Source organism: Bremia lactucae, linkage group LG4 (assembly GCF_004359215.1).
Source record: "Bremia lactucae strain SF5 linkage group LG4, whole genome shotgun sequence".
Taxonomy (NCBI): Eukaryota; Oomycota; class Peronosporomycetes; order Peronosporales; family Peronosporaceae; genus Bremia; species Bremia lactucae.
The window spans coordinates 528,034-552,690 of record NC_090613.1 but is presented as its reverse complement, the minus strand read 5'-3'; the positions used below and the strand labels follow the sequence as shown (position 1 = coordinate 552,690).

At 43.9% G+C, this 24,657-nt stretch overlaps 12 protein-coding genes across 12 annotated transcripts; 5 read left to right on the top strand and 7 right to left on the bottom strand.

The window, feature by feature from the left end:
- Nucleotides 1–250: 250 nt before the first annotated feature.
- CCR75_006288 (uncharacterized protein) lies at nucleotides 251–930 on the bottom strand (the record flags this gene model as incomplete). The annotated part of the gene is made up of 2 exons (XM_067964358.1): nucleotides 251–349; nucleotides 664–930. The coding sequence occupies 2 exons, from the start codon at nucleotides 928–930 to the stop codon at nucleotides 251–253; spliced, it is 366 nt and encodes a 121-aa protein (XP_067819911.1).
- A 1,355-nt stretch (nucleotides 931–2,285) lies between these two features.
- CCR75_006289 (uncharacterized protein) lies at nucleotides 2,286–2,735 on the bottom strand (the record flags this gene model as incomplete). Its single annotated transcript, XM_067964359.1, has 1 exon — nucleotides 2,286–2,735. One exon carries the CDS (start codon nucleotides 2,733–2,735, stop codon nucleotides 2,286–2,288), a length of 450 nt encoding a protein of 149 aa, XP_067819910.1.
- A 519-nt stretch (nucleotides 2,736–3,254) lies between these two features.
- On the bottom strand, nucleotides 3,255–4,343 carry CCR75_006290 (uncharacterized protein; the record flags this gene model as incomplete). Its single annotated transcript, XM_067964360.1, has 1 exon — nucleotides 3,255–4,343. One exon carries the CDS (start codon nucleotides 4,341–4,343, stop codon nucleotides 3,255–3,257), a length of 1,089 nt encoding a protein of 362 aa, XP_067819978.1.
- Nucleotides 4,344–4,540: 197 nt separating this feature from the next.
- Nucleotides 4,541–6,331, top strand: CCR75_006291 (uncharacterized protein; the record flags this gene model as incomplete). The annotated part of the gene is made up of 1 exon (XM_067964361.1): nucleotides 4,541–6,331. One exon carries the CDS (start codon nucleotides 4,541–4,543, stop codon nucleotides 6,329–6,331), a length of 1,791 nt encoding a protein of 596 aa, XP_067819979.1.
- A 162-nt stretch (nucleotides 6,332–6,493) lies between these two features.
- On the bottom strand, nucleotides 6,494–7,771 carry CCR75_006292 (uncharacterized protein; the record flags this gene model as incomplete). Its single annotated transcript, XM_067964362.1, has 1 exon — nucleotides 6,494–7,771. One exon carries the CDS (start codon nucleotides 7,769–7,771, stop codon nucleotides 6,494–6,496), a length of 1,278 nt encoding a protein of 425 aa, XP_067819980.1.
- Nucleotides 7,772–7,969: 198 nt separating this feature from the next.
- On the top strand, nucleotides 7,970–9,845 carry CCR75_006293 (uncharacterized protein; the record flags this gene model as incomplete). The annotated part of the gene is made up of 1 exon (XM_067964363.1): nucleotides 7,970–9,845. The coding sequence occupies one exon, from the start codon at nucleotides 7,970–7,972 to the stop codon at nucleotides 9,068–9,070; it is 1,101 nt and encodes a 366-aa protein (XP_067819981.1). The 3' UTR covers nucleotides 9,071–9,845.
- CCR75_006294 (uncharacterized protein) lies at nucleotides 9,299–9,844 on the bottom strand (the record flags this gene model as incomplete). The annotated part of the gene is made up of 1 exon (XM_067964364.1): nucleotides 9,299–9,844. One exon carries the CDS (start codon nucleotides 9,842–9,844, stop codon nucleotides 9,299–9,301), a length of 546 nt encoding a protein of 181 aa, XP_067819982.1.
- A 616-nt stretch (nucleotides 9,846–10,461) lies between the features above and the next one.
- On the top strand, nucleotides 10,462–11,259 carry CCR75_006295 (uncharacterized protein). Its single transcript, XM_067964365.1, has 4 exons — nucleotides 10,462–10,539; nucleotides 10,599–10,686; nucleotides 10,752–10,886; nucleotides 10,943–11,259. The coding sequence occupies exons 1-4, from the start codon at nucleotides 10,503–10,505 to the stop codon at nucleotides 11,145–11,147; spliced, it is 465 nt and encodes a 154-aa protein (XP_067819983.1). The 5' UTR covers nucleotides 10,462–10,502; the 3' UTR covers nucleotides 11,148–11,259.
- A 184-nt stretch (nucleotides 11,260–11,443) lies between these two features.
- CCR75_006296 (uncharacterized protein) lies at nucleotides 11,444–14,075 on the bottom strand. The gene is made up of 6 exons (XM_067964366.1): nucleotides 13,818–14,075; nucleotides 13,666–13,755; nucleotides 13,238–13,596; nucleotides 12,996–13,157; nucleotides 12,681–12,925; nucleotides 11,444–12,594 (listed from the first exon to the last, which is right to left on the bottom strand). Exons 1-5 carry the CDS (start codon nucleotides 14,064–14,066, stop codon nucleotides 12,733–12,735), a joined length of 1,053 nt encoding a protein of 350 aa, XP_067819984.1. The 5' UTR covers nucleotides 14,067–14,075; the 3' UTR covers nucleotides 11,444–12,594; nucleotides 12,681–12,732.
- On the top strand, nucleotides 11,484–12,392 carry CCR75_006297 (uncharacterized protein; the record flags this gene model as incomplete). The annotated part of the gene is made up of 1 exon (XM_067964367.1): nucleotides 11,484–12,392. The coding sequence occupies one exon, from the start codon at nucleotides 11,484–11,486 to the stop codon at nucleotides 12,390–12,392; it is 909 nt and encodes a 302-aa protein (XP_067819985.1).
- A 1,368-nt stretch (nucleotides 14,076–15,443) lies between the features above and the next one.
- On the bottom strand, nucleotides 15,444–16,853 carry CCR75_006298 (uncharacterized protein; the record flags this gene model as incomplete). Its single annotated transcript, XM_067964368.1, has 1 exon — nucleotides 15,444–16,853. One exon carries the CDS (start codon nucleotides 16,851–16,853, stop codon nucleotides 15,444–15,446), a length of 1,410 nt encoding a protein of 469 aa, XP_067819986.1.
- Nucleotides 16,854–18,151: 1,298 nt separating this feature from the next.
- CCR75_006299 (uncharacterized protein) lies at nucleotides 18,152–19,809 on the top strand (the record flags this gene model as incomplete). Its single annotated transcript, XM_067964369.1, has 2 exons — nucleotides 18,152–19,188; nucleotides 19,254–19,809. The coding sequence occupies 2 exons, from the start codon at nucleotides 18,152–18,154 to the stop codon at nucleotides 19,807–19,809; spliced, it is 1,593 nt and encodes a 530-aa protein (XP_067819987.1).
- Between the last annotated feature and the right edge of the window lie 4,848 nt (nucleotides 19,810–24,657).

Sequence of the window (24,657 nt, the reverse complement as noted above, 5' to 3'; positions counted from 1 at the left end):
TTTCGTTTCTTAGCGGATCGTTTTGCAAGTGTTCCTTTTTTCAAAGGTATTTGTCCGGAGTTGGACTGTCTCCTCTGTTTGTTTCGCAGTGTTTTTTCCGGGTTTCCGGCACATATGTCTATTGGACGTGACTTGCTACCATGATAGGCAACTATATTTTGGTGAATCGACGATATCAGAGCAGGAATGACAGAATTGCATTTGGTGTCTTGATAGAGTGATTTTATGCACGTTTGATTTTAGCAATATACTAATTGATGACATTGTTGCCTAAAAAGGCTCCACCATAATTAAGTGAAGACAAATTTGTCGCTGCGAAACCACCGAAAGACAGACGATCCAGTATGATCTATTGAATTACAAGACCGAGAAATGCGACATTTTTAGAAACGCAGGTTTCTAACACACCCTTCATTTATTTTACGCCTTAAGAAATAGACGTATAGCCTTCTTAGTGTCACTCATAAATTAGCTTAGAAACAAATTGCATTATGAGTGTTTTCTTAATCGGTAAGTTTTGTAAGCCTTCACAATCTTGTCTATAAACCTGGCCTTTCCAGGATACTTCTCCTTCAATTGGTTGGTAATTTCATCAGCACTCAAACAATCATACCAGCTAGCAAAATACCAATCAAGTGANTGCATTTGATTCTGATTAAAGACCTGTGCACTTTGTGTCGCTCGTCCTGCCAGCTCTGTGAGACTTAAAGTAGAGACAAGACCACGATTGCGTCCAATATGGTGGCGACGGAGCTGCTCACGTTGTTGTTGTAGCTTTTGAGAGTTCTGCTCCTTGCCAATTCGGTTTTTCGGGACTGTTCGATTCTGCTGACCTATTTGGCTTTTGGCACCGCGGAGCGCCTGTGCTGCGATGCTCTGGCGCTTTGCACATCGATTGCGCGGCGGAGCTGCTTGCTGCTTTCGTCCCATGACTTTTTTGTCTTCGGATGGCTGGAGCGAGACACTAGATTAAGCGATTTATCTTTTATTTGCTCTTGATACTGTAATTTACGAATAATTCCTTGCAATTAACGAAACGGGAATTTCACAGGAAAGATTATCTTTATAAAGGGAACATGTTGACATATAAAAGAGATTTGTGCTCTTCGCACATGTGACAGAATTCTTGCAAGTATTATTATGTCACGATCTAATTACATAATATCACTTGAGCAAACCTAGTTCTCATAACACATACATGGATGCGTTGTTGATGTTCAGGATAGTAAGTCTGCTAAAGGAATTCTCAATTATAAGAATTTACATTTTGAAGTCCTGAAAAGATCCAATTATTTAAAATTTTAAGATGGCGTTGCGAAAATTACTTTTGTCAAGAAAGCTGACAAAAAATAGCTATTGTGTAAAAAGGAATTCTTGTCTTACCACTTTTAATAAAATACAACTGCCTGCATCCCATATATCATTCATTTCCCGATGTCAGAAGATCACAAGTAAAGTGCACAGTTTTTGTACAAGTTAATTATTATTTTGCGAATCGACAAATTAAAAGCAGAAAATGGCTGAAGTGCCTTTGGCGTCTTAATACCGTAATTCTATACGATTGCGCAGTAAATTTGAGGTTAGGTCGATTGTCATTAAAATGCACAGCTAATTTAAGCTTGCTATAAAAATAAACTAGCTGGCCCATTTTAGCTCAAGCCATTCGTCCTTGACAATCAGGAATTTTTAATATATTTTTTGTAGCAATTGTCTAAAGCAGCATAGCTCAATCGACGGTGTCTTTTTATGGTCAGCTGAGTGTTCTGCCACAATAATTTTAATTTCTTAAAGGATCGTTTTGCAAATGTTCCTTTTTTCAATAGGTATTTGTCTCGCCACTTAAAATAACATACAACTGTCTGCATCCCATGTGTCCTTTCCCGATATCAGAAGAACATAAGTAAAGTGCACCGTGTTAATGTACTAATCTGCATTGCATAAAGGCAACTACATTTTGGTGAATCGACGATATCAGAGCAGGAATGACAGAATTGCATTTGGTGTCTTGATAGAGTGATTTTATGCACGTTTGATTTTAGCAATATACTAATTGATGACATTGTTGCCTAAAAAGGCTCCACCATAATTAAGTGAAGACAAATTTGTCGCTGCGAAACCACCGAAAGACAGACGATCCAGTATGATCTATTGAATTACAAGACCGAGAAATGCGACATTTTTAGAAACGCAGGTTTCTAACACACCCTTCATTTATTTTACGCCTTAAGAAATAGACGTATAGCCTTCTTAGTGTCACTCATGAATTAGCTTAGAAACAAATTGCATTATGAGTGTTTTCTTAATCGGTAAGTTTTGTAAGCCTTCACAATCTTGTCTATAAACCTGGCCTTTCCAGGATACTTCTCCTTCAATTGGTTGGTAATTTCATCAGCACTCAAACAATCATACCAGCTAGCAAAATACCAATCAAGTGACGCGTAACTCATAAAAAATCTCTTGAGATAGTCAGGCAAGAACAAAGCCTCGATCCGTTCCCACCATGTCAAATGTATGTCGGCGAATACACTTGATTTGAGTGGTAGAAGTGCACTAGCGGCATTGTCCTTAAACATCTTTACGGGAGGCAGACCACAGAGCAAGAACTTTAATTGGTCAAACAGACTAAGGGGGTAGACCGATCGCTCTTCCATCCGAGCAACAGCCTCAGAAGCCCAGGCGTCGTCGCATGCAGAGATTAACACGATCGCAGCAGTCACGAAAACGATGGCACGCATTGAGTATACAAATTTAGACGGAATGATTTGCTTTACCACGTCATCGTAAGAAATTTACCGGTTTTCAGCCGGTACAGCCGCCGACTTTTATTTTCAAGCGATTGCAAATGAATGCACAAATAAAAAATACCGTAAACTTTGTATCTTGAGGAGCAGTGAAAAAAGAATCGAGTTTCTGATGATTTTGAAAAAAGATATAATAGGCTAGCTTTTTTAAAATTTTCAAATCGAATTCGAGGTTGATTCCCCAACATGGGCCGCTGCTTGCGATCGGCAAAGAATTTGTCGATCGCTTATTTTTGTTCACGAAGCAATGGCCACTGCTTCATGCCACAGTATTTCGAACCTGGTATCTGGTTTATCGAAATTTTATGATTATAATTTTCACGATATCAAAAGCATTATATTTGTAAGAACGAGTTGGAATAAAGAGGCACACGTCTTTTTTCATGTTCACAATATTTTGAATAAAATATTACAACAAACCCTATTTTTTCGAAACATCGAAATGTGCTCATTTCAGACCTCACTAAATGGCTCCATCCCGGAATTGTTCTCAAACGAGCGTTCTGCGGCAATAATTGTTCCAGCGACTGTTGCCTTCATTGCTGCAATTGGTGTCTTTGCCATTCTTCCTGCCACAACAGTCGGCGTTGGAGGAGCAATGGAAGGCCCGTCAAGCTTCGCGTCTTGATCCGAACCCTCGTCTTCTTCTTGACTAGCATTTTCAATGGTGTCTTCCACGACTTTTGTTTTCTCTCCCACAAGTTTCTGTCTAACGTACACAAGTGCCACAGCTGCCACAACAACGGCAACAAATGCCACCGCTGCGGCAACAAATGCCATGACTTTATTCCTCCGTCCTTTCGATTCGGCAATAGTTGCAGCCAAAGCCACTGATGTCAAAGATTTTACAATTTGTTTTGTTTCTTTTTCTGTAATCTTGCCATTTCCTGGCCCTTTTGCATCTGAAAAGTTGCAAGCAAAGCCACGACACTCGAAAGAGCTTTTCGTCGGAAGTGCCTCCGATTGAGACACATCTGCCAATGTATTGCTCGACGTATTCGTTGAATTTAATGTCGACGTTGTTGCTAGCTGTTCGGTTGTCGTAGTAGTCGTAGAGACAATCGAACTTGCCTCAAACAATGTTGTCGAGGGAGCGGGTGTGGGCGTTCTCCCACATTCGTAGAGCGGTCGCACCTTGGTTAATGGCATAAACCAACTCGTATTGTACTTTTCTTTTGTATTAAATAAAGTGGAGCTGTCAATTAAGTCATTGTCGCTATAGTCCCATGTCTTACACACACTCTCGACCTCCCGTGGCGCGTTAACATTGCAACCCACGGACGGTAAAACACAGCCCCAAGTATTATTATGAATGACTTGACACACGGCGTCTTCATACGTAACGCAGTGATCGCTCGTATAAGTCGCAAGAGTCGAAACGCAGTCGGCCACAGCCACCTCGCCGGCTTTCGGGCACCTCCAGCCCGCAGGAGCTGCGCCTGTGCCCGCACAGAGCGACGCAGCGTCCACGGAAATGTTATACGTGGCGTCACGGCACACGCTGATCTCTGTCGCGGAGGTGGAGGCTGCACATGCAGCCATTACGAGCAAAGAGTGTAGCCAAGTCATGACGACACCAATATTTAGACTTGAAATCCAATCCTCGGCAATTTGCAACTCAAGTGACTACGATCGAGATGGGTACAGATGTGCCTATTTTAACAAAGATAGTGCGTTTGGTCCTAACAAAGTGGCTACTAAACCCATTTCTGGCGTCTTTTCCTTCTTTTTGATATCAAATGGCGTGCTGCTTCGGGTTAGAGGGGACACGAGGGCCTCATGGTAACTTCATTCTTTGCTACTGCCATGTCGCAGCTGCGTCTCCTTCGGAAATCCTCTGCATTGGTCGTAAGAAGTGCTGTTGGTTGCGTCTACCCGAGGATTTAGAAGTCTCTAGTGTGCACGCGGAGATTCACGTGAGGAAGAGCGGTACCAGTGTCTCCATACGAGATGTCCATAGCACCAATGGTACTACATTAAACGGCAAACTCTTGCATGCGTATGACGAGTATCAACTCCATAATAAAGACATCATTGCTGTGGGTAAAACCAGTCTACGCTTCGTGCACGACGAGCACGGACCTTCCTGTGGCAAAGAGATCCGAGAGGCTAATTCAATACAAAAGCCCCGTCTTTTGACTCCAGCAACGTCTGTATCGACCGAAAAGCTGCTGAAACAAGACTCGATTATCAATAACAGAACTGTATCCATTTCCAATGAGCCAGATCGTGAACTGGCTCCTGACGAGCTCGTGATGAAGCCATTTCATGAGATAAATTCAGCACAAAAAGATGCCGAGAAGAAAAGTGAAAAGTGTCTAGATGGCTCCACTCTTGAAATTGCGACGTGTGCAGGATGCCAGGCGACGATTGGACATTTGGAGCTACTGAAACAGCAAGCGCACTTAAACGAATGTCTTGGTGGTCGTATGGCAAGTACAAAGAATGCAGGTAGCAAGACTTTCAAACGAAACAAACCTTTAGTTCCAATTTGCGTGAAAAAAACTAAAAAAACAAAGGCAAGTGAAGAAAATACAAAAGATGTCGCAGGTAAAGTGAAGCAAGGGAGGAAACGAAAGCGCGTTATGGATACAAATGAACATTGTGAGTTGATAGTTGCACCGTCGTTGACCAAAGAGCAACAAACGGAGAGGCAATTGGCAGTGGCAACAAAAAAATTAGTGCAACTCGACGAGCAGGTGGCCAAACTGGCTAAAAAACGAAAAACTCTCGTGAAATCGATCGAAAGACTGGAAAAAATGAAAATTAAGCTGCAAAAGTCGCAAATATTACCGCCAGCGACGGTGCGCAAGCTTTTGAATTTACAAGTGGCATTTAAAGTCCTTTTTCCAAGAAATTGCGAGGCAAATCCGATCGACTTTCGTGAAAAAAATAAGCGTGTTCAATACGCTTCACTTGTAGCCAAAAGGTATGCTCCATCGAGGTGGAAAGATCGAGAAAAGTGTCATGAAAAGGAACAAAAAGAGATTGCAGCAATTGCGACGATTTCAATGTGGGCGCGAGCTTCGCAACAACGTTTTGCGTGTGACGCGGTATTGTTGTATTGCAATACTATTTTTCGACGTTATGTTGATCGTAACCCGGTTACGAATGCTGAAGTATTGATACAAGGGAAGGATGTAGGTGCGAGTAACTCGTTTAATGAAACCGTACCTGACGTTGTGAAGCGAGTATTTCTGAATTGGCAGCATGATATCGCGTTGATACAGGAGCTTCAAGTGGAGGAGTTAGAACGAGGTATCGCGGCAATAGAGACGAAAAATTTATTAGCTGATGCAGCATTAAGTGGCAACTTGATTTCAAATCTTTGGAGCGGTTCTTGTACAGAAGAGAACGAAGCGTCTAATGAGATCAAGTCTACGGTTGATATTTTTACTACCGCCAAATCGACGGAAGAAGACATGCGACTTGCTTGGGAGTACATGGCAACTGTTATAAAGCAATTGATTGATAGAAAACGAGTGTGTGTGGACAGTGTCGATGTGCCAGAGAAAGAGGCTGTTTCGTGATCAAGAAGGTTTGGCAATAATTACACAAGTATAGACGTCCCAACACTTTCGTTTTCCTTACAAAGGCGCAAAAAAAACAATTCCATTTTTATTTTTATAAAAAGAAACAAAAGCGTGTAAAGTAGGCAATCCATTCATTTTTTTTTGTCAATTGCTTCCTTGTCACTTTGACGCTGTATTGGTGTATTCAAATGTTAGCAACTTTTTCGTCTGAAGGCGGTCAATTAATTTGTAGCCAAAAGCACTTGCAGGTGTATAAAACCCGCCTGGAAGTGTCTTCATTTCATGTTTCGCCAAGCTCAAAGCGCACTCTGCAATCAAGCGTGACGTGAGTCGATACCCTGGATCGCCATCGCCAAGTATCTTGGCCGTCACTGCTAGTTTGCCATCGTCTGCGTACCCTGCGACTTGCGCGGTGAAAAAGCCGTGTTGCATTACTTTTTCCGATGGCCCTTGTCCAGGTGCACGCACCACGCGCTTAATCAATGCGCGACTCCAGCTAAAATACAGCAATGTGCTTAAAACAAGGATTCCAATGGTACTTAGCAACTGCTTCAAGAAGCCCCCAATGGCCATACGCTCATGATACACAAACTTGTCGCCGTATTTGTTCTGTAAGAGTGCATTACTGCGATGGACAATCGCTTGATTTACTGCGCTGCCAATAAAGAGCGAATGCCACGAATGGATAACCTTGTCGTATCCCAAGGTTATCTTATTACCATTCGGTGTCACTAAATTCGCCAGCTGTTTTTCCGCCATCGTCGTCTCGTCTGTTAAGAAATAAGGATGACGCATGGAAAGGAGCTCTTCGGTGGTCGACGTTTCAAAAATTGCAAAAATAGACGCTAAAGTACCGCCACTGGCCTCGCCTTGAAACGCGGTAAAGTACAAGTCGATTTGACTTGTTGTGGATTGGTATTGTTGCTGAATTTGATCGGATACGAGAAAAGTGGCAAGGTCGGAGGGAATGCTTTCAAAACCGCAACAATTGACTAATATGGCGCCGCTGGAAGCCGCTACAGTTGCGTACTTGGTGATCATTTCTTTAATCCAGACGATTTCACCAGTTAGATCACAATAATGCACACCATTTTCAGCACACACTTTGACTAACAGCTCGCCGTAGAGCTTGTAAGGTCCTACAAGGGATACTACTACTTGAGTTTGCTGAACCATTTTGGTCAGCGAATCTTCATCGTGACTATCAGCTACGATCGTAGGAATCGCGTCAATTACATTGGGTCCGACCTCAGGAAGCTTCTCCTTTAATTGCTCCTTCAAGTGCATCAACTTTGCTGTATTACGAGCAGCCATAGCCCACTTCAATGCAGACGGGTTATGCGGCGCTGATTCAGGCTCTGATATCAAGTAGCGGGCCACCAGTGACCCCGTAAAACCCGTGGCACCATATACAATCACGTCGAAGCGCTTGTTCATGGCCGTTTTGCTTTATAAAGGAGGCATATCTAAAACGGCACCCTTATACGATTTTATTCAATAATAACCAATCAGAATGTGAATCGGACCGTTAGATTCTTCGTCCACTTTTGTCACTGTTTCGAGGTAATATGGTTACAATACCACAACGGTCAGTTGCTGCGGCTTCTCGAAAACGTCCTCGAATCGACAGCAACAATGGCGGCGGAAGCAGAGGCAGCACTCAATGCACTTAGAAAGCTCGAGTCGAACAAAGTGTGCATTAATTGCGGTAGCTACAACCGCTTTGGTCATCAGAATATCTGTGAGAAGGTGCACACGTTTGTGTGCTCGAATTGCAAGAGTGCCCACCAGAGCTTTAGCATGCGCGTGAAAAGCGTGAGCATGAGCAATTGGAGCATGGAGGAAGTCAACGAGTTGCGTGACGAGAACGGCGGTGGCAATGCCGCAGCTGAACGCATTTGGCTCGGCCGTTGGGACGAGTCCTCTATGCGCAAACCTACGAAGGAAGACTCGCTTGACTATTACAAGCAATTTATCAACTCAGTTTACAATGAGAAAGCGTTTTATATCGGTGCCGACGACTTGAATGCGTCAAAATCCACCAGTTTCTCTGGCACATTAGATCAACTAGGAGCAGTAGGCAACTTGCTAGACTTGGAGGCCACGGATTTAAAGAATTCGAGTAATCTCGGCTTGCATACTTTTCCAACCCAAAGCTTAATTACTGCCAATGAGGAATGGGGTAATTTTGCAGCGGCACCGGGGGTAAACAGCTCAAATGATGACTTTGGAGCGTTTGTTGCTGCTCCTGCGCCGACAACATTGCTTCTTGACGACGTTGGTGACGCTTTGTCAGCGGATTCGGACGATTTTAATGCGTTTACATCGGCTCCATTCGCACTGACGGCAAATTCGTTCGACCCATTTGCTTTACCTGCAAACGTGTTGAAGCCATCAACAGCATCTTTTGACCCATTTGCACCTGTACAAACCGATCAAAGCCCAATTCTGAATCAATTGCATGCAGCGCCGGTGCAGAAAGACTTTAGCGTGTTTGATCAATTGGTGGACTCTTCGCTTACGTACGGAATGCCACAGCATAGCAACATTAGAAGCAGCTATGGCCGTGCGGATGGCGTGGGAAGCCAATCCATGGGTATGCAATATGGAAGGTTTAATAATCAGCAACATCCGCAACCGATTAAGAACAAAAGCGTGAAGTCGATGCCACACGTGGTACCAACTGGTGCTCCTTTAGGCAGTAGAGACCCATTTGCTGGCCTTGGATTGCCTTAAATTGGGGCAACTGCAAGTGCGCGATGCATGATGACGTAAACGGTTGCCACATTCTGCACTACTAATGTTTTTTTTTTTTAAACCGATCGAAAACGATAATTACTTAAGAAAAATACGTGACGCAGCTCCCCCAGCTCCTTACACAATACACTAAAACGACTCCATTGGCTTTTACTACTATCATCGCGCCAATAAAATTCAAGAAAAAAAGAAATATCCATTTGTCCTTTAGGTGGCCATGGCCGTAACAACGCCGTCTCCACTAGCCACGGCTGAAGTGGCCGAAATGGCCTTCTTTGTATGGGGTGGCACGAGGCGCTTGATCACAGCGGAACTGGTAGCCCCAAACATGGGACGAAATTGCCCATAAAAGAAGGCAACGAAAGGAATGTTCGACAGTACGGAATAGAAATCGTAATGGTCCGTATGCGACGCGATGCGGCCGTTCTTGAGCTCTAGCACCGAGAAAACCCGTAGAACAATCTTCATCACGCTTGGAAAGGGTTTAAGGCGATATACCATGGAACTATCAATTGTGAGCACCGAGGCACCGGCCATTGAGCCGCGAACGAGCGTTGCCTTGCTGGACTTGATAAACTTGGACAGGATCCGAAATTGCGCTTGGATATTGTCAATGCCGCGCACGACCACGATCGGATCGGTAAATACCGCATCGGACATGTAATACTTGGCGATCGTTGCGTCACGGTCCGTGCTAACGTCGTAAAGCGACAACACGTTCTCGGCCAGCTCCTGCGCGTTGCGGTTGGCCATTTTTTTCTTACCTCTTGTTTGAATGACGAGTCGGAATCTTGCGAGAATGCGAGAAACCTGTCCATATCGTTATTTTTCGTACTTTGCACGACGTTGGAAGGAATACGATAATCAAGATCACGCGATTAAATTTTAGAAGAAATCAAATAACTAAAAGCTTGAATAAAATGCGTTACTTTTGTGTAGTGACAAAGACTGAATATACTCGATTTTTATATGGATATTTGACTCCAATTAGGCAGCTCCGCCCCAGATTTTGAATACCCATCGCCACCTACTCGCTGCTTTGTCCCTACGCGTAGAAGCAAAAGATTTTAGGCCTATCGCTTTCCATGCCTTAGGAGTGACTTTAATATGTGCTCTGTCTGTATCGTCTATCTTTAACTTAATTTTGCTGCTTGTAAGTTGCATTTTACACATCGTTTTCATTTATTAAAGATTCTGCACTCCTTTCGTTTTAAGTAGGAAAACGTTTGGCAATTTAAGTGCCAAATTTCGTGATAAAGTATTGTACCTATTTGTTGGTTCTCAAATGAAGCAACGCAGTCTGCTCAAGGTGACGAAGGATTGGAGTATGCGATAAATCAGTGAGACACTGACGTGAACAATGTGCTGATTCCAGGGACGTGTAAAGCGACTGCTAAAGGAGCAAAAAGACATGGGACAAGTGAGTGAGGCCGCCGTGCTCGCGTGCTGTAAGTCATTGATGTAGCCATTTGAATTTAATGTTGATCATAAATTATGTGCTTCCTAGCCTCGCTCGTGCATTTTTTTGTAAAAGACATGGCTACAAAAATGCAAATGGAAGCAAAAGCGGGAGTCGGTTTAACCCCAATTGAATTGTGAGTTTAGTGTGAAGCAAGGTCGCAATGTTGCGTTAAAGCCAATCATTTGGCTGTTCATTTAGGAAAAAAAGTATTCTTGCGAGTGAAGAATTCGACTTTTTGCATGAAAAGGTTGCAAACATTGACGAAAACGATACAAAATACCACAGGCCGGGACGTCGAGGCACGAAGCGGCCTATAAAACCCGCTAAGAAAAAGTAAGTGACTCAGTATGGGTCCTCTATAGTCGATACTCACTTAATCCTTCGTTCAGACCCACCATTAAGAAAGCCCGACCGACAAATGCGAAAAAAAACATCGAAACCACACCCACGACGACTATGTACGATACTGAGTTTGATTCACGAGCTAGTAACCACTTCAAACCCAGCGATGGTGATACTTTTAAGCACCACCTTGCTCTCCTGGAAGTTGAACAGGATGAGAATTATGACGAGAGTGATGATAGTGACGAATAAATTCTCAATATTTTCCAAGTTGTTATTGCTATATTGTCACGCAATTGGAAATTTTATCAACCAATGTTAAATATAACAACGCTTATTAATTTGACTTAAAAATCGAAGTCAAAGACTGGACCCATATAAGTTGTGCGAGGTGATCGGCGCATTGTTAGCTTAAAAATCTTTAATAAATTTAAGGCCATGTATCTGAGCGACCACTTCGTTTAAACACGCGCACTATTAAGTGCTCCTTCAGTGGGCATTTCTTAGCACGTTTAAAGCCTGTAGTGTTATTGCATCAATTTTTTTATCTACATTATGAGACTTTAATCAAATAGGTCCATTGCTAAAATGCTGTGGCAACGACAAATGCGGCTTTGTCGCTTTCAGCGCTTTCCACTTGCATCAAGCCGCTTTCTCTCCGCTTCGTCGTCCAAAGCTAATGGCGACGCCGAGTTTGCGTTGGGTGTCAAGTATTTACTAGGCAAAGTCCAAGGTGAAATCGGAAGTAGCACGTCCGTACACGGCGCTCTTGTGCACTGGACAAGTGCCGCGGAAAAGGGACATGTACGTGCTCAGGGAGCGCTAGGAAACTTGTACCTCCAAGGTCATGCGAGTATTCCTCGAAATGAAAAAGTTGCTTTGCAATTTTTGCAAACGGCAGCCGATGGTGGCCACAACAGTAGCTGCCACGAAATTGGCAAGCTTTTTTTTCATGGGAGTAACGAAATATCTCAAGACTTAGAGCGTGCACTCTATTACTGGACTATCGCAGCTGCTAATGGCCACATGGCGGCTAGCTACGATCTTGGCTACATGTATGCAAAGGGACTGGTTGTGACACAGGACGAGGCCAAGGCGGTGCAGCTGTATCGCCAAGCAGCCAAGCAGAACATGCCGGAAGCGCATCATGCGCTGGGCACGGCCTGTTTGCATGGGCGTGGCGTGACGCAAAGCACCCAACAAGCAGTGGTGCACTTCCGCCGGGCGGCCAACGCTGGCAATGCACTCGCGCAGTTCGATCTTGGAGCTTGTTACATGCTTGGGCGTGGTATTGCCCAGGACTACGCTCAAGCGGCACATTTCTTCTTTCTAGCTGCGGAAAGAGGCGTTGTTCAAGCGCAATTGTGTCTTGCGCAGTTGTTTGAGACTGGCAAGGGAGTTTTAAAGGACGGAACGAAGGCGTTGGAGTACTACGAATTAGCAGCTACAGGTGGATTAAAAGAGGCCAAGAAGGCTTTGAATCGGCTTCAAAAATAATAAACGGAAAACTGGCAAATAAAATGACGGTAGGATTTGTAGCTATCTCAAACTTTGCAAATTTAGGTTCTTGTCATTTTCGAGTCTTTGACATGGCTGTGTAGCCAAGTTCGTTCCCGTTTGCTTAATGCTGAAATAGGAATCTTCTTGGCCAATTAAGCTGGAGCACGAATGGGTCATGAAGCAATCCTTTATCGAGAGGCTAAAACAACAACGATACACAACATCGATTTAGTCGACTGTCTTGATAACAAAGAGCAGCAAATCGAGCCGCAAGGACACACGCACGTGGACAAAGCCACGCCCCGACGGTGGTCCCCGTGGCTTGTGGCGTATGCTTCTAGAACGAATTCCGCGACCCAGTACCTGGCTTTTTCTTCTGCTTCACTTCGGCCTCGGCGACGCTGTGGAGTCGAATGACACTTGGTTGGCTCGGATTGTATTTCTCAACGCCCATGGACCAATCGTACGACAACGCGTAGGCAAAAATGTCGCCCCGTGCATTAAAACGCCCCGTTGTAATGGATTGATTGCTACCACAAATGTAGCCATGATAAGCAACACGTAGCCAAGTATTCAATCAAATTAAGCCATGTCGTATACCATTTATTAAAACTCTTGAGCTTTTGACGGGCATCTTTATCCCAAAAACAAAATGTGCCGTCGCCTCCTGTTGTGGCAAATGTCCCAAATGGGTGAAATGCAATGCTGCTAACGGGATAAATGTCCGCTCCATCTCGATGGCATTTAAAGGCAAAATCATTTCTACAACCCATTCCATTAATATATATAAAAAAAATAAAAAAAAAATCTTCAAAACACCAATGCCCTTTTAAATACCGCACCTCTTGTCCTTCTCCTCCACGTGCTGTATCGCGCAACGTCCTTCGACAGAGCCAATGGCAAATCCTGATGCATCAGGAAAACACGCAATTGTTCGTGTTTGAAACTTTAAATTCGACGGAATGGATTTGTAAATTTGCGACGGTTGCCGAATGTCAAACACGTGGATCTGTCGATCCGCTGTGGCAACGACCAATAATGGATGTTTTGCATCCATGGCGTAGCAGCGCTCCGAGAGCTGAACTGTTGCCATGGCTGTCGGTGATCGGGTGTCCCAATACTTGATTGTTTTATCCCAACTGCCCGTGGCCACACAATTGGCTTCGGGAATCGGAGCAATGCTCCGGATTGGCGCGTCGTGCTACACCCGTAGGACCAATAATGAGTATTCATTACATTTAATAAGAGCGCATTCATTAATTCGACCTACAGCTGCAATTTGCTGCCCCTGCGCCGGTCCGTTTAAGACCCACATCTTGGCTGTCTTGTCACACGACCCCGAGAATACCGTGCTTCCATCCTAGCATTATTTTATCGTATTTGAGAGATGATATAACAAAGGTTTTTTATAAACAAACGCACCCCGCTAAAAGCCGTGCAGAGCACAGGGCCTTCGTGGGCAATTTGTGCCTTGGCAACGCTATTAAATTGCGTGCCTTGCTGCTGCACCTCCCAGCAACGGACGTAATTATCCCAACTTCCAGATACTAAGACGTTACTTGTCGGACTCCACGTGAGATCTTGGATACCATCGCTTATGGCTTCGCCAATCGTGTAGTCATTGTTTGGGTTCAAGTAGCCACCGGTCGACGCAGGCTGTCCGAACGACATAATTGCGGGAATCGCGGGAAATGCACTCTACTGATTGGTCGATATCAGTTTGACGCAATATGGAAAAAAAAATAGGATTTCTTTTTTTAATTATGTTGACGAAGGCAGTGGCGTTGATTAATGACTGCTACCATTGCTCGCTTTTGGTCCGGTCAATCTGGATCTATAATGTAATCATGACTTTACCATTTTGCCATAAGGAATTGATGCTTCCTCTAAAAATTAAGTGTCTATTACGCTTTCATAGGAAGCATATAAAGATTTAAAGATCTCACTGCTCCCGTTGCGTTAATCTTAAGCGTTTAAGCTCAGGATGTTTCATCAACTATGTCAACATTTATTCTCAATATTCTGAAGGTTACCAAAATGGCAATTTGCAACGGAATAGCCCGTTGCATTTGCGTAGACCCTATCATAGGAAGGCTAACAGCTGCAACAATTGTTTAAGTGCTGCCATATGCCTTAGTCGAATCAGACCTTACTTGGAAGTCAAGATGATCTCAATTTTCATTATTCGATAAGATTAAGCTTTCCTAGTTGAACAAAGGGTGAAGTCCTGGCTGATAATTAGAGTACTAGAAAACAGTTATAATAGAAAAGTTTCTAGTACGAAACCGGGGTAGTAGAGATTGTCATTTTTTGCCCTACTCAAGGCAAAGTGCATTATCAAAAGAGTCATGCAATTAGATCGGTTGTATCGGTGAAGGCACGCCGGTAGAAAAGCAATTCATGTAGCGTTATTCTTCACAATATGACCTCGTCACACGAGGCTGCGATATTAAAGAAGTAATCAAGTCTGGTCCATGGCGCACGAGACACAAGCGGCCTGTTAAGAATTCACTGGTTGCAGTAAGCACAGAAAGGTCCTCGGATATGAAGACGCTGACGAAGTGTTAACACTCATAAACATTGTCACAGCTATGGCAATTAGAAAGAAACGTACGATCTGTACAATGAATAGATCCAATCAGTTTGGTTGTTTAATCGATTGACGATTATGCTAAGGATAAGGTCTTTTTTTAAAAATCCAGAGGCGAGTATTATTATGTTTACGAAACTGCCAAAAGTTCCTAGATTTGAAAAGCTCTTTGGCTTTTCACAAATCAGTCCCATCCAGGTGATTTTACTCAAATCGACCGCCTTAACAAAGCTCTTAAGTAATTGATTGATATTTTGTATCTTGTATAATCGCTTCACGTGATTTAGTCGACGAGTCTGCTCATCGACCTAAACTTACTCGAATATTTATAACTAAATCGATGCCTCAATCAATTGGCAAAAAAACATCAAGGCCACCTTGTATAATCTTCATTGTGTCTTGATGTTACATGTCGACTTTTGGAATTTGATACAGTCAGAAGCAGAAGAATTCATGCTTCACTCTGGAATATCGTTTAAAATCGACGAAATGGATCCACGACGGCCATTCCGATGTCTCGTCGTACACGGTCGCACGGGTATCAAGCTGCTATTTGTATCTCGTGCTCGTTTATACCGTCGATCCTTCACAATTCGTCTCTCGGGGACACTGTGACTACGAAGTCGATTACAAGACGGTAATTCGTCATTTCGGGAAATTGTAATTGGCGGTGGTTGGTGCGCATGGAAGCCAAACGTGGATTGGCGCTTCCTTGCTCCGTTTCGAGCCTTGCTTGCTATCCCCGTTCGAGTGACACCCCCCTCTTTCTTCGTTGCAACTTTGTCGTTTGTTGTCTCGGAAGTCATGTTATCAATTTGACCAAGGCTTTTGTTTAAAACACTGGGGATTTCGACGTTTTCAATCCCTTTGGGCGTCTCCTTGAGCGTCTTGGGGCTCTTTTTGTTGGGGTTTTGAATCACCGCGGACAATTCTGCTCGTAAGGTTGCAATTTGCATTTGCAATCGCGTTTGATCTGTCGATACGGCGTTGGTTAAAAGGACTTGCAAGGACGTGATTCGATTCACAAGACTTCGAATTCGTCGATGAGGCCATCGAACGAGTCCATTACGACGACAGATTTTTTTCATCAGTGTAATACAGACACCCAATTCTTTCGCCACGACGGCCATGGGTTTATTAAAGTGTGGACGCAATTCATTGAGCGTCAAATCTTTCACGCTATTGCTATGAGGTAACATCGGGGATACCAATAAATGGTCTTGTCGATTCGTGGGACTGTCACTTAAATAAAGACTTGGGTCTTCTAATGGGATCATGTCACTGAAGCTCAAAGACGACGTGGGCGTAAAGTCTGGTGTTGTCATTAAAGTGGATACAAGGGGCATGGCACCTCCCGTTATGCCCATGGACGAGAAAGAAGGGACGTGAAGAGGTGATATTAGATACGGGAGCAAATGCTCGACTGGAGGCTCGAGTTGCGGTTGTAAAGGCAGGTAGGGCGTTGCTATCGAGTCAATAGCATTCGTTGACTGTGTCACAAGCGCATACATGTTTTGTGGAGCCTCGTAGGACCAATTATCGGAGATAAATCGGGAGTCCAATAATTGCAAGTCTTTCAGGATCAAAGGCGACATTATACTGGGCACAAGGAGCCCGTCGCTGGGCTTATTACAAAGAATCGAATCATCCACCATGGTTCCCATCAAGTTAAGATTCGAAGAAAGTGACGTCTCGACCTGAAGACACGAGCCTCTTATTGGTTTCATTCGAAGTGGTTCGAGGGTCGAGTCGTGCCAGCGCCGAACGGCTGGCGAAATGGGTCGATAGTCATCAAAGCTCGCCATGATGGACGAAGACGCGGTGGAATTGATGCCAAGGCGACTCTCGGGCACGCACTGCTGCTCCATGTCGGTTGCCATGAGAGTCTCGCGCTGGAACTTCACGTCAAGATCTTAGGCGATGAAATGGCGAACGTTCATCAGTCGGAGTTTAGCCAGAATATGGAAGAAAATAAAAAAAAAACGCGCGGCCGTTTTGTTTTTCTTCGGACCCATAGTAAAATCATTTACGTAGTACCTAAAAAGTAATGAGGCATTCCTTTGCACTCATGATGACACATTTCTCTACTCAAGGTCTTTCTTTCATGGAAGCAATGGGGACCGTGGACCAATTAAAGAACCCTCTTCTCATCTGGGAAATCGCATCGCCAACATCGGGGTATCCCTAGACACGTCATTGTATCACTCTTTTCTGAATTTTCACGAAAGGCCAAGAAAACGGAGCCATTTGACTCCTCGTGCTGCGCACTGTGCCAAGAAACGAATTTTTTATATTTTTATAAATCGGGGCCGTCTGACTTAAGTTTAAAGTTAAGACATCGTTACGAGCATAAACAAGCTTTTATTCAATTAAACGCCTCGTGCGCCTTTCCTCTTTCTGAGTAAACACTGTATGAAAGACGCACGAACCATAGCCTCACAAGTGTTTCAACATTTGCCTTGTAAAGCGCAAAATCCAGGTGGCACTGGTTGGGCAAGTAGTGAACGGTTGCGCCGATGGGACAACAAATAGGGCGCGCTTAGATAAAATAAACAGCTTGAAACCGTCGCAAGTTGCCTATACGCTCTACCTCTGATAACTTATCATCCGAAAACGGATAACTTTTGCTAACTTATAGAAGAAACCCTCCTCTGTGGTCCTTCTACAGTCGCTAACTTTATAGCTACTTGTAATCTAATAACTAATAACCGATAACAACGTATAGAGAAAGATATACAAGTCATCAGAGGGGGCGCCAAGTTTGCGCACTGATTTGCTCAAATCTGGCGACATTAAAAATGACTTTCGTCCATCCAGCAAGCTCCATATTCAGAGCCGTTGCCTACTTCATGGCATCGCAAAACTATAGAATATGGACCTTACGGAAGAGTAGAATTGCTGAAGCGCCACTCAAACTCCTACTGGCGACAGTTCAGCTTGAATGGTTTGCTCAATATGATCCACACCGCTAGCTTTTCATGGGCTCGCGCATAAAATCAACTAAAATACATTTGTTATGTCTTTATAATTGGCAAAATCTAGCAGCTTCCGACCATTTGTGTCGCGAAGTAGCTTGCTGTGATGGTCCTCATCTGCAGCCACATAGTGCTGATTCTTGTGCCCTTGATTTTATTGTCAACCTTTGACTTTCATAGCATGTCAGGCCATGTCCATGCGACTTTCATCTTCTCACATTCCGCCTTCTCGTTTAGCAAACTCTAATGAAAGTTTAGCTTTCACACTAGACCACCTTGAAAATCCCATCGCGATAGCAGGCCAAGTAATTGAACTATCCGCATCTGACGAATTGGAAAGCGGAAGATGGTTCTCTCAACAAGTACAGACAGAGCCAATACCATGGCCTGGTCGCACCCGCAGTGCATTGTACCGGTACTCGCCATTGATACCTCCTGTTGCACTGCTTCTCACTATGATATGGCTTCTAGTGCAACACTCTGCGAACGATACACGTACACTGATATTGCCCATCTCAGCGGTGTTACAATGGCGCGTTTGTTTACGCGAGTCTAGTGTTTCGTCACGATATGCACATGTGACGTTTTCCTCCTGCGTTTGTTGCACCAAAGACGATCACAAAGTCACTAAAACGGCGACTAAGCGTAAATTGTTCAGCGGTTCAAGCGATGAAAGTGTATTCTCAGTCTCTACATGGTGCCTATCGGATCCAATCAATGCCACAACTTATGAAGATAACACTGATCTTAGGACGCTTCATTGTTGTGGTAATGTCACAAACCTTGTATCCAGCAGCTCAAGCCTCGAAAATGATATTTTCAACGACATTTTTGCTCGGCTCAACTTTCAGACGTACGTCAATCAAATTGACGAAGTCAATGGTTCCAAATTCTGGAACATTTCGTTGGCTAGCGCTTTAGGAGACACTGAAGAGATGAGTATTGCCGCCTTTCAGCCCGATTCACGAAATCCAAATGCAAGTTTGGTCACATCTCATCTAATACTCTTGATCACAATCGTTACTCGATTAAACGACAGCAAATTCGGTACTCTTTTTCAGACTTCTGGTGAATTTCAACAGAATATCATCAACGAAATCGTAGAATCTGGTAACGTGGTAACTCTACTCAAAGTCTACTGGTCAGTCTTTGCAGACCTATGGTGCAACTCTTCCGTTTCACTATCAACCGTGTCATTGCTTGACACGCACAAAGAGGTGACAGCTAGGTGTAATGTAACTACCATCCGTTTCGGATTTAGCGTGCGGATTCTAAGCGGTACGTTTTGCATAGCATTTCGATGAATACCAAACTGTTGCTTACTTTGTTCTCCTTCCATGATGTAGACTTAACCGATTTGCTAGCAAACGGCACGATTAGAGCTCGCGTTTACGTGCACAACAATAGCGATGTGTCTTATACTGACTCGACGTTGGCAATATTCACGCCAAGTCTCATATTATACAACTGTTCGAGGCTTCTCGTGCTTGATTTAGAAGATAAGAAGAACAAGGCGTCCATAGCCCTCAATTGCAGTACTGGTGCCTTGAACAGTGCTAATAATTCCCAAAGCTTGGATACTTCGTCTGGCTCAAATGTGGACGAGCTAAATCGTCGGATCTTAGCACCACAACGTCGCGATGAAATTGCATTAATTGTCATTCTAAGCATGATCGGGACCGTGCTTTTTGCTAGTGCAATAACATTGATATGCTACTATCGTCGCAAGCACCAGCATGCCAGTGAGGAAGAAAGGTCGCAGTGCATGTACCAAGACAATGAGCTCGAAAATATGCACAGCATCTATTTACACTCGTCTAGCTCTCCCAGTAACGAGGAACGAGGCTGATAATTAACTCGTTAAACGATCGCAGTGCGAAATATTACTTTAGGGTCGAGTAAACCACTGTCGTTGATGTAACATTTTAAGTAACGAAAATAACTATCCAGCCATCAATCTATATTTTTTTTGGAACCGACAAATTTAGTTGTGTAAATAAACACTTGCAAGCTTGTGTTCTTCCAAATTCGGAATTAAGATCCACAAAACTGTGTAACTTCAATTAGAATTAAGGAATGGGTAACGTTGTGTTACACAAAATTATCTTTACAAATTGCCGTTAGTAAGAAAAATCTTTGAACAGAATGATATTTAATAATTAAATATTCTCTATAAATCTCCAAATGCATGCCCCCTTTAAGAAATGTAGTTAGAATACACTCGGTGCGGCTGTGGAAGCCTTTGAGTGAAGGGTGTGACAATTAACATATGATAAAGGTTCACGTGGTATAAAGCTGCCTGCAAGCTGCGTTATCAGGCAATTCGAAAATAGATGTGAATAGGTCCGCCAATAGGCATACATTTACTTTCACACTAGTTGTAACTGGCTAAAGTTGCACATTAGTAAAATAAAAAGGAAGTTGACCCACAACTCGAGTGTGATACACATTGTGATGCACATAGGTGTATTCACATTAGTAGGGATGACGCCTACCGTCATCCGTAATGACGGCTAGTGTGGGACTGCAGAACGCGCCATCCAGACCATCAGCTAGATACGCTTGAAGAAGCAATATCCTCCTGTTTCGCAACGGATATTGCTTCTTCAAGCGTATCCAGTTCCAAGCGGTATAGGTGGCTCTTTACGGGACCATCCGTAAGACCTTTGCTGAACACCGTTCACAACGTGTGTTTATGAACTAAGGTGTTTGTGACACAACTCGCCAAGAGTCGTAAAGAAAATCTTCCTCGACTGCCCTATACTTAGAGTTGTCAATCTTAAAGGTTTCGGGACGACGCGTCTGGTAGTCCGTAGTGGAGCATGAATTCGGGCACTACTGACTTGTACTGCTTCAGTACAAGTCCACTTCACACTGCCTCAGTGCGCGTCGGTATAGCGACACTCCCATTTTTGTAAAGCGACCGTAAGACCAGCAGCTGGTACAGCTATTTTAATAAATGCTATGCACCAAGAATTATACTTCATATAACTCACCTAAATACTCACCCTATTTGTTTGTAGTTGCATAATCTACTTCCACTGCAATTAATTATCTTAACTCACCTTCAAACTGCACCTATATTCCCCTTGAGCTTGCAGAGGAAGCAGAAAAAAAATCGTCTTGCAGGAGGGATATGCAATTAAGAGAATGAGGTCCAAAAGGGATAGTTCTCACAATGTTAGAAGAAGTTTGGCTTGGTTGTGTCCTTGGTGGAACACCCCAACCAATGATTGCACAAGTTCGGAAGACAAGCACTCGATGTCTAGCTTGTCCCTGGCCAACCATTTTACAGAGGAGAAGCTAACATGAATGGACTGTCGCTGTTCTTAACGGCGAGCATAACCATGCAGCAGCAGTGTGTGGCAGTTAACCCTAAGACTCGCACTACAGCATCACAACAAGTGGAAACTGCTGCATTGATGAGTAAACGTGGGGCCAAACCACTTGTTATAATGAAGGTACTAAAAGCATCCGATCAAACCTGTAGAGTCGTTGGACAGGATATTTACAACATCAGAAAGCAAGAGCAACAACAACTCCTTACGGGTAGAACACCACTGGAAGCTCTTCGACATTCTTGGACGAGAAGATGTTTACCATGCATTCGAAAGAAATTCAACAGGACAACTTTCAAACCTTTTCAATGCCCCAAAATATCCCATTCCATTCTCAACGATTTTGCCTCCGCCGATGTTTTGCTCATGGAAACCGCATAAAAAAATCAAAATGCCTTTGCTTCATGTGATGGGAGTAACATTAACACATCAATCTTTCTCCATGTGGATGGAAGAGCAGGTAACTCTGCAGCAAATGGTATGAAGCGAAAGTGTGATGAACGTCAAGCAGCGAGGGACATAATAAAAGGACATGCCCTGATAGCGAAAGATTTCCAACAATTATTGGAGCAGATGGAATAGGCTTTGAAAGCACTGGATCCAGAGAATTTGTAGAAGTACTTTTGAGGACAGAAGAACTATCAAGCATAGAGGATATTTGAGCTAAAATTAAGAAGATTAAAGGGCTGTAGAGAACCCTTCCAAGAAAATACATCGACTGTAGCACAATAAAGCTGTACCAGCAGCTGGTACAGCTGCTGGTACAGAAGTGGGATGTCGCTATACCGACGCCCTAATTAGAAATTGTATTAATATAATTGAGTTCTTCTTGTCTATCTATTAATACTAACTTACTATAAACTAATACAATTCATGTAATAAAGTCTTATCTGTCTTTCTCTTTGCGCGCGTCCAGCGCTGACTGGACCGCGAAGAAAGTATTATAATGGTCTATATCTACCATTGGATAAACACTTAGAATAATACCATGAAGAGTAATTTTTTCCAAATATTATCTATTTTTAAGAGAATATATTAATTAACAACCTTTAGGTGTTAATTTCATGTAACGATACATCCCGTTACATCAGCTCTCCCTTAAACGACAATCACTCTGAATGTCATTGGGTAGACTGGTCACCATAAGACCACTTATTCAAAAACGGTGTTGATTATTCAGAACCATTATTTTATTTCTAACGCATGGTGAACAAGTCCATGAGGTATGTGAACTGTGCGACGCCTTCGGCTGCGGTTCATGCAGCCGCGGGCGACGCATTATTGTCTCTTCGGGCAGACGTACCGTCTGCCGTAGTGTCATCTTCTCCCGCGATTCGCGTGGTGATACACCACGTGAATGCGACCCCTCTATGGAGGTCGACTACGAATGCGAGTCAAACGAAATGGCCGACTCGGGGAGAACAGAACATTCGCCTGATCATCGTCAGGCGGCTGACTATGAGCCTTCGAATGAGGGGACTCATTCGAGTAGACGTGCTGATAGCATTCGCTACAGCATGTTCGGTCTCGACGATGAGGATGATTTCTCATCGCCAGCACCGTCTCCCATGCCGTCACCCGCCCATAACTCTGTGCGTGATGACGATTGCGTAAGCCATCGTAATAAAGTTCTTGTGGTACACCTGCTTCAGTGGGTACCACTCAGGGAATTGTACACACTAAAATGTCTCGTCTTGCCCCTGAGAAGAAGCCGTGGCTTTTGCCCGAACAAATAATCAATAGCTTGTCTGGAGAGACTACTCCTCCCAATAAGTTTCCTTATTTATTGCGACAAAGCTACATGGCCTTGATCCCAGCACGAAGAACTTTCGCGCTGAGGAAGATTTCTATCTCGATGCTTTTCTTAAGCTTTGACGGTTTAGTGGCAACAAAAAGCGAGATTAAGTCTCGCTTATGCAAGCCTGGAGCGCGTTCATTCGCAATGTCAAAGGCATTGGACGCGAAGCTTGGCTTCAAACACTTAACGCGAATCGCGTTAAATTTGAGAAAAGAACTCCAGCCGGTGCAAAGTATAAATTGCATCGGTTTTCACGTGAGGCTGGGCTTCCATGCCTCACGTGGGGTGATCCCTGTCCGTGTTGTGTAGACAACTCGAAGAGGGTAAAAGGGGATGTCTATTCCCTTTCTTCGCCCTGGGGAATGGCTCGCATCTCTATTGAGATGCGGGATGCGATTGACGTTTTGCAATGGATTTACAAGCGCCAGGGGGGCGGGTTTTCCGATGGACCATCTTAACCATATGATGGGTCTTGTCATACTGATGGACGAGGCCCTCAACGTCAGCATGAAGGTGGATAACCGCGCCAGCGAACAAGATAACTCGTTCGGTGCCCCTTCACATCACGGCGGTTCTGGATACTTTCCACAAGGAAACGTTGACCACCGTGGGAATCCACCAATGGTTGTGGTGGAGGAGGGAAAATTAGATCTGAACTGTGTGTCGGATTTAATGTCGAAGATCGACAAAATCGATCACTTCCTCCATGATTTGGAGGAGGGACTTGACCACGAGCGCGGCAAGCATCGCTTGTTGGAGCAGAAGGTGCAGATTCACATATCAAGCGGTTGCAAGACCGCTCGAAGAATGCGTACTCCATTTTTGAATACGAACGGAAATATCACGCTGTTCGTGATGAGCTGTTGTCTGCTCATCGCGGTTTCGAGGATCTTCGAAACCTGCATGAGAAACTCGAGATTCAACATGAGAATCTCGTCCGCGATCACCAAAATCTTTTAGGGATTTTGGAAAAGGGTGGTCAGATCCGTCCTCGGAAGAAGCCGCGTAGCGATGGTACGGGCGGAGCCGACCAACATAAAACGTAGGATGCGTTCGCATCCAACGTGGCAATTCTATTGTATACGCAATGCCTCTGCAATGCAGTTCACGGAATGGCCCAATGAACTTGGGTAGTAGTTCACTGCTACCCACAATAGTGACTAAACGCTTAGATAGGTTAAAGGTTGAGAGCAGAACTAGATCATTAATTTTAAAAGAATGAACATTTGCTCTTCCATGTTTGTCTGCATTCCGTTTCTGACGGTCTACTGCGTTAGCAACGGAATTCTGGGCGAATCGGATTATTGATTCTCGAGTTAGCAGAAACTCTTCTGCTAACTCATTTGTTTTGTCTTTTTCAGTACGCTTTGTGCGTACTGCCATGAGATCGTTCTCATCTTCGATGTCGATATCTTCGCGTTCTGGTCGACCATCTGTTTCTGGGTGATCGGATGTTGACGAGAGATCTATACACGGATTGCCAGAACTCCGCCGGGAAACGTGGATCTCTATCCGCGACCAGTTCACGTGGTAATCCGTGGAGTTTTAATACCGTGTCGGT

Coding starts and splice junctions, on each gene's coding strand:
- CCR75_006296 (XM_067964366.1), bottom strand. CDS start 14,066: ATGTCGTTCGGACAGCCTGCGTCGACCGGTGGCTACTTGAACCCAAAC. Junction 13,756..13,817: donor TCTGCACGGCTTTTAGCGGG/GTGCGTTTGTTT, acceptor AAATAATGCTAG/GATGGAAGCACGGTATTCTC. Junction 13,597..13,665: donor AGGGGCAGCAAATTGCAGCT/GTAGGTCGAATT, acceptor CTACGGGTGTAG/CACGACGCGCCAATCCGGAG.
- CCR75_006295 (XM_067964365.1), top strand. CDS start 10,503: ATGGGACAAGTGAGTGAGGCCGCCGTGCTCGCGTGCT. Junction 10,687..10,751: donor GGTTTAACCCCAATTGAATT/GTGAGTTTAGTG, acceptor CTGTTCATTTAG/GAAAAAAAGTATTCTTGCGA. Junction 10,887..10,942: donor ATAAAACCCGCTAAGAAAAA/GTAAGTGACTCA, acceptor TCCTTCGTTCAG/ACCCACCATTAAGAAAGCCC.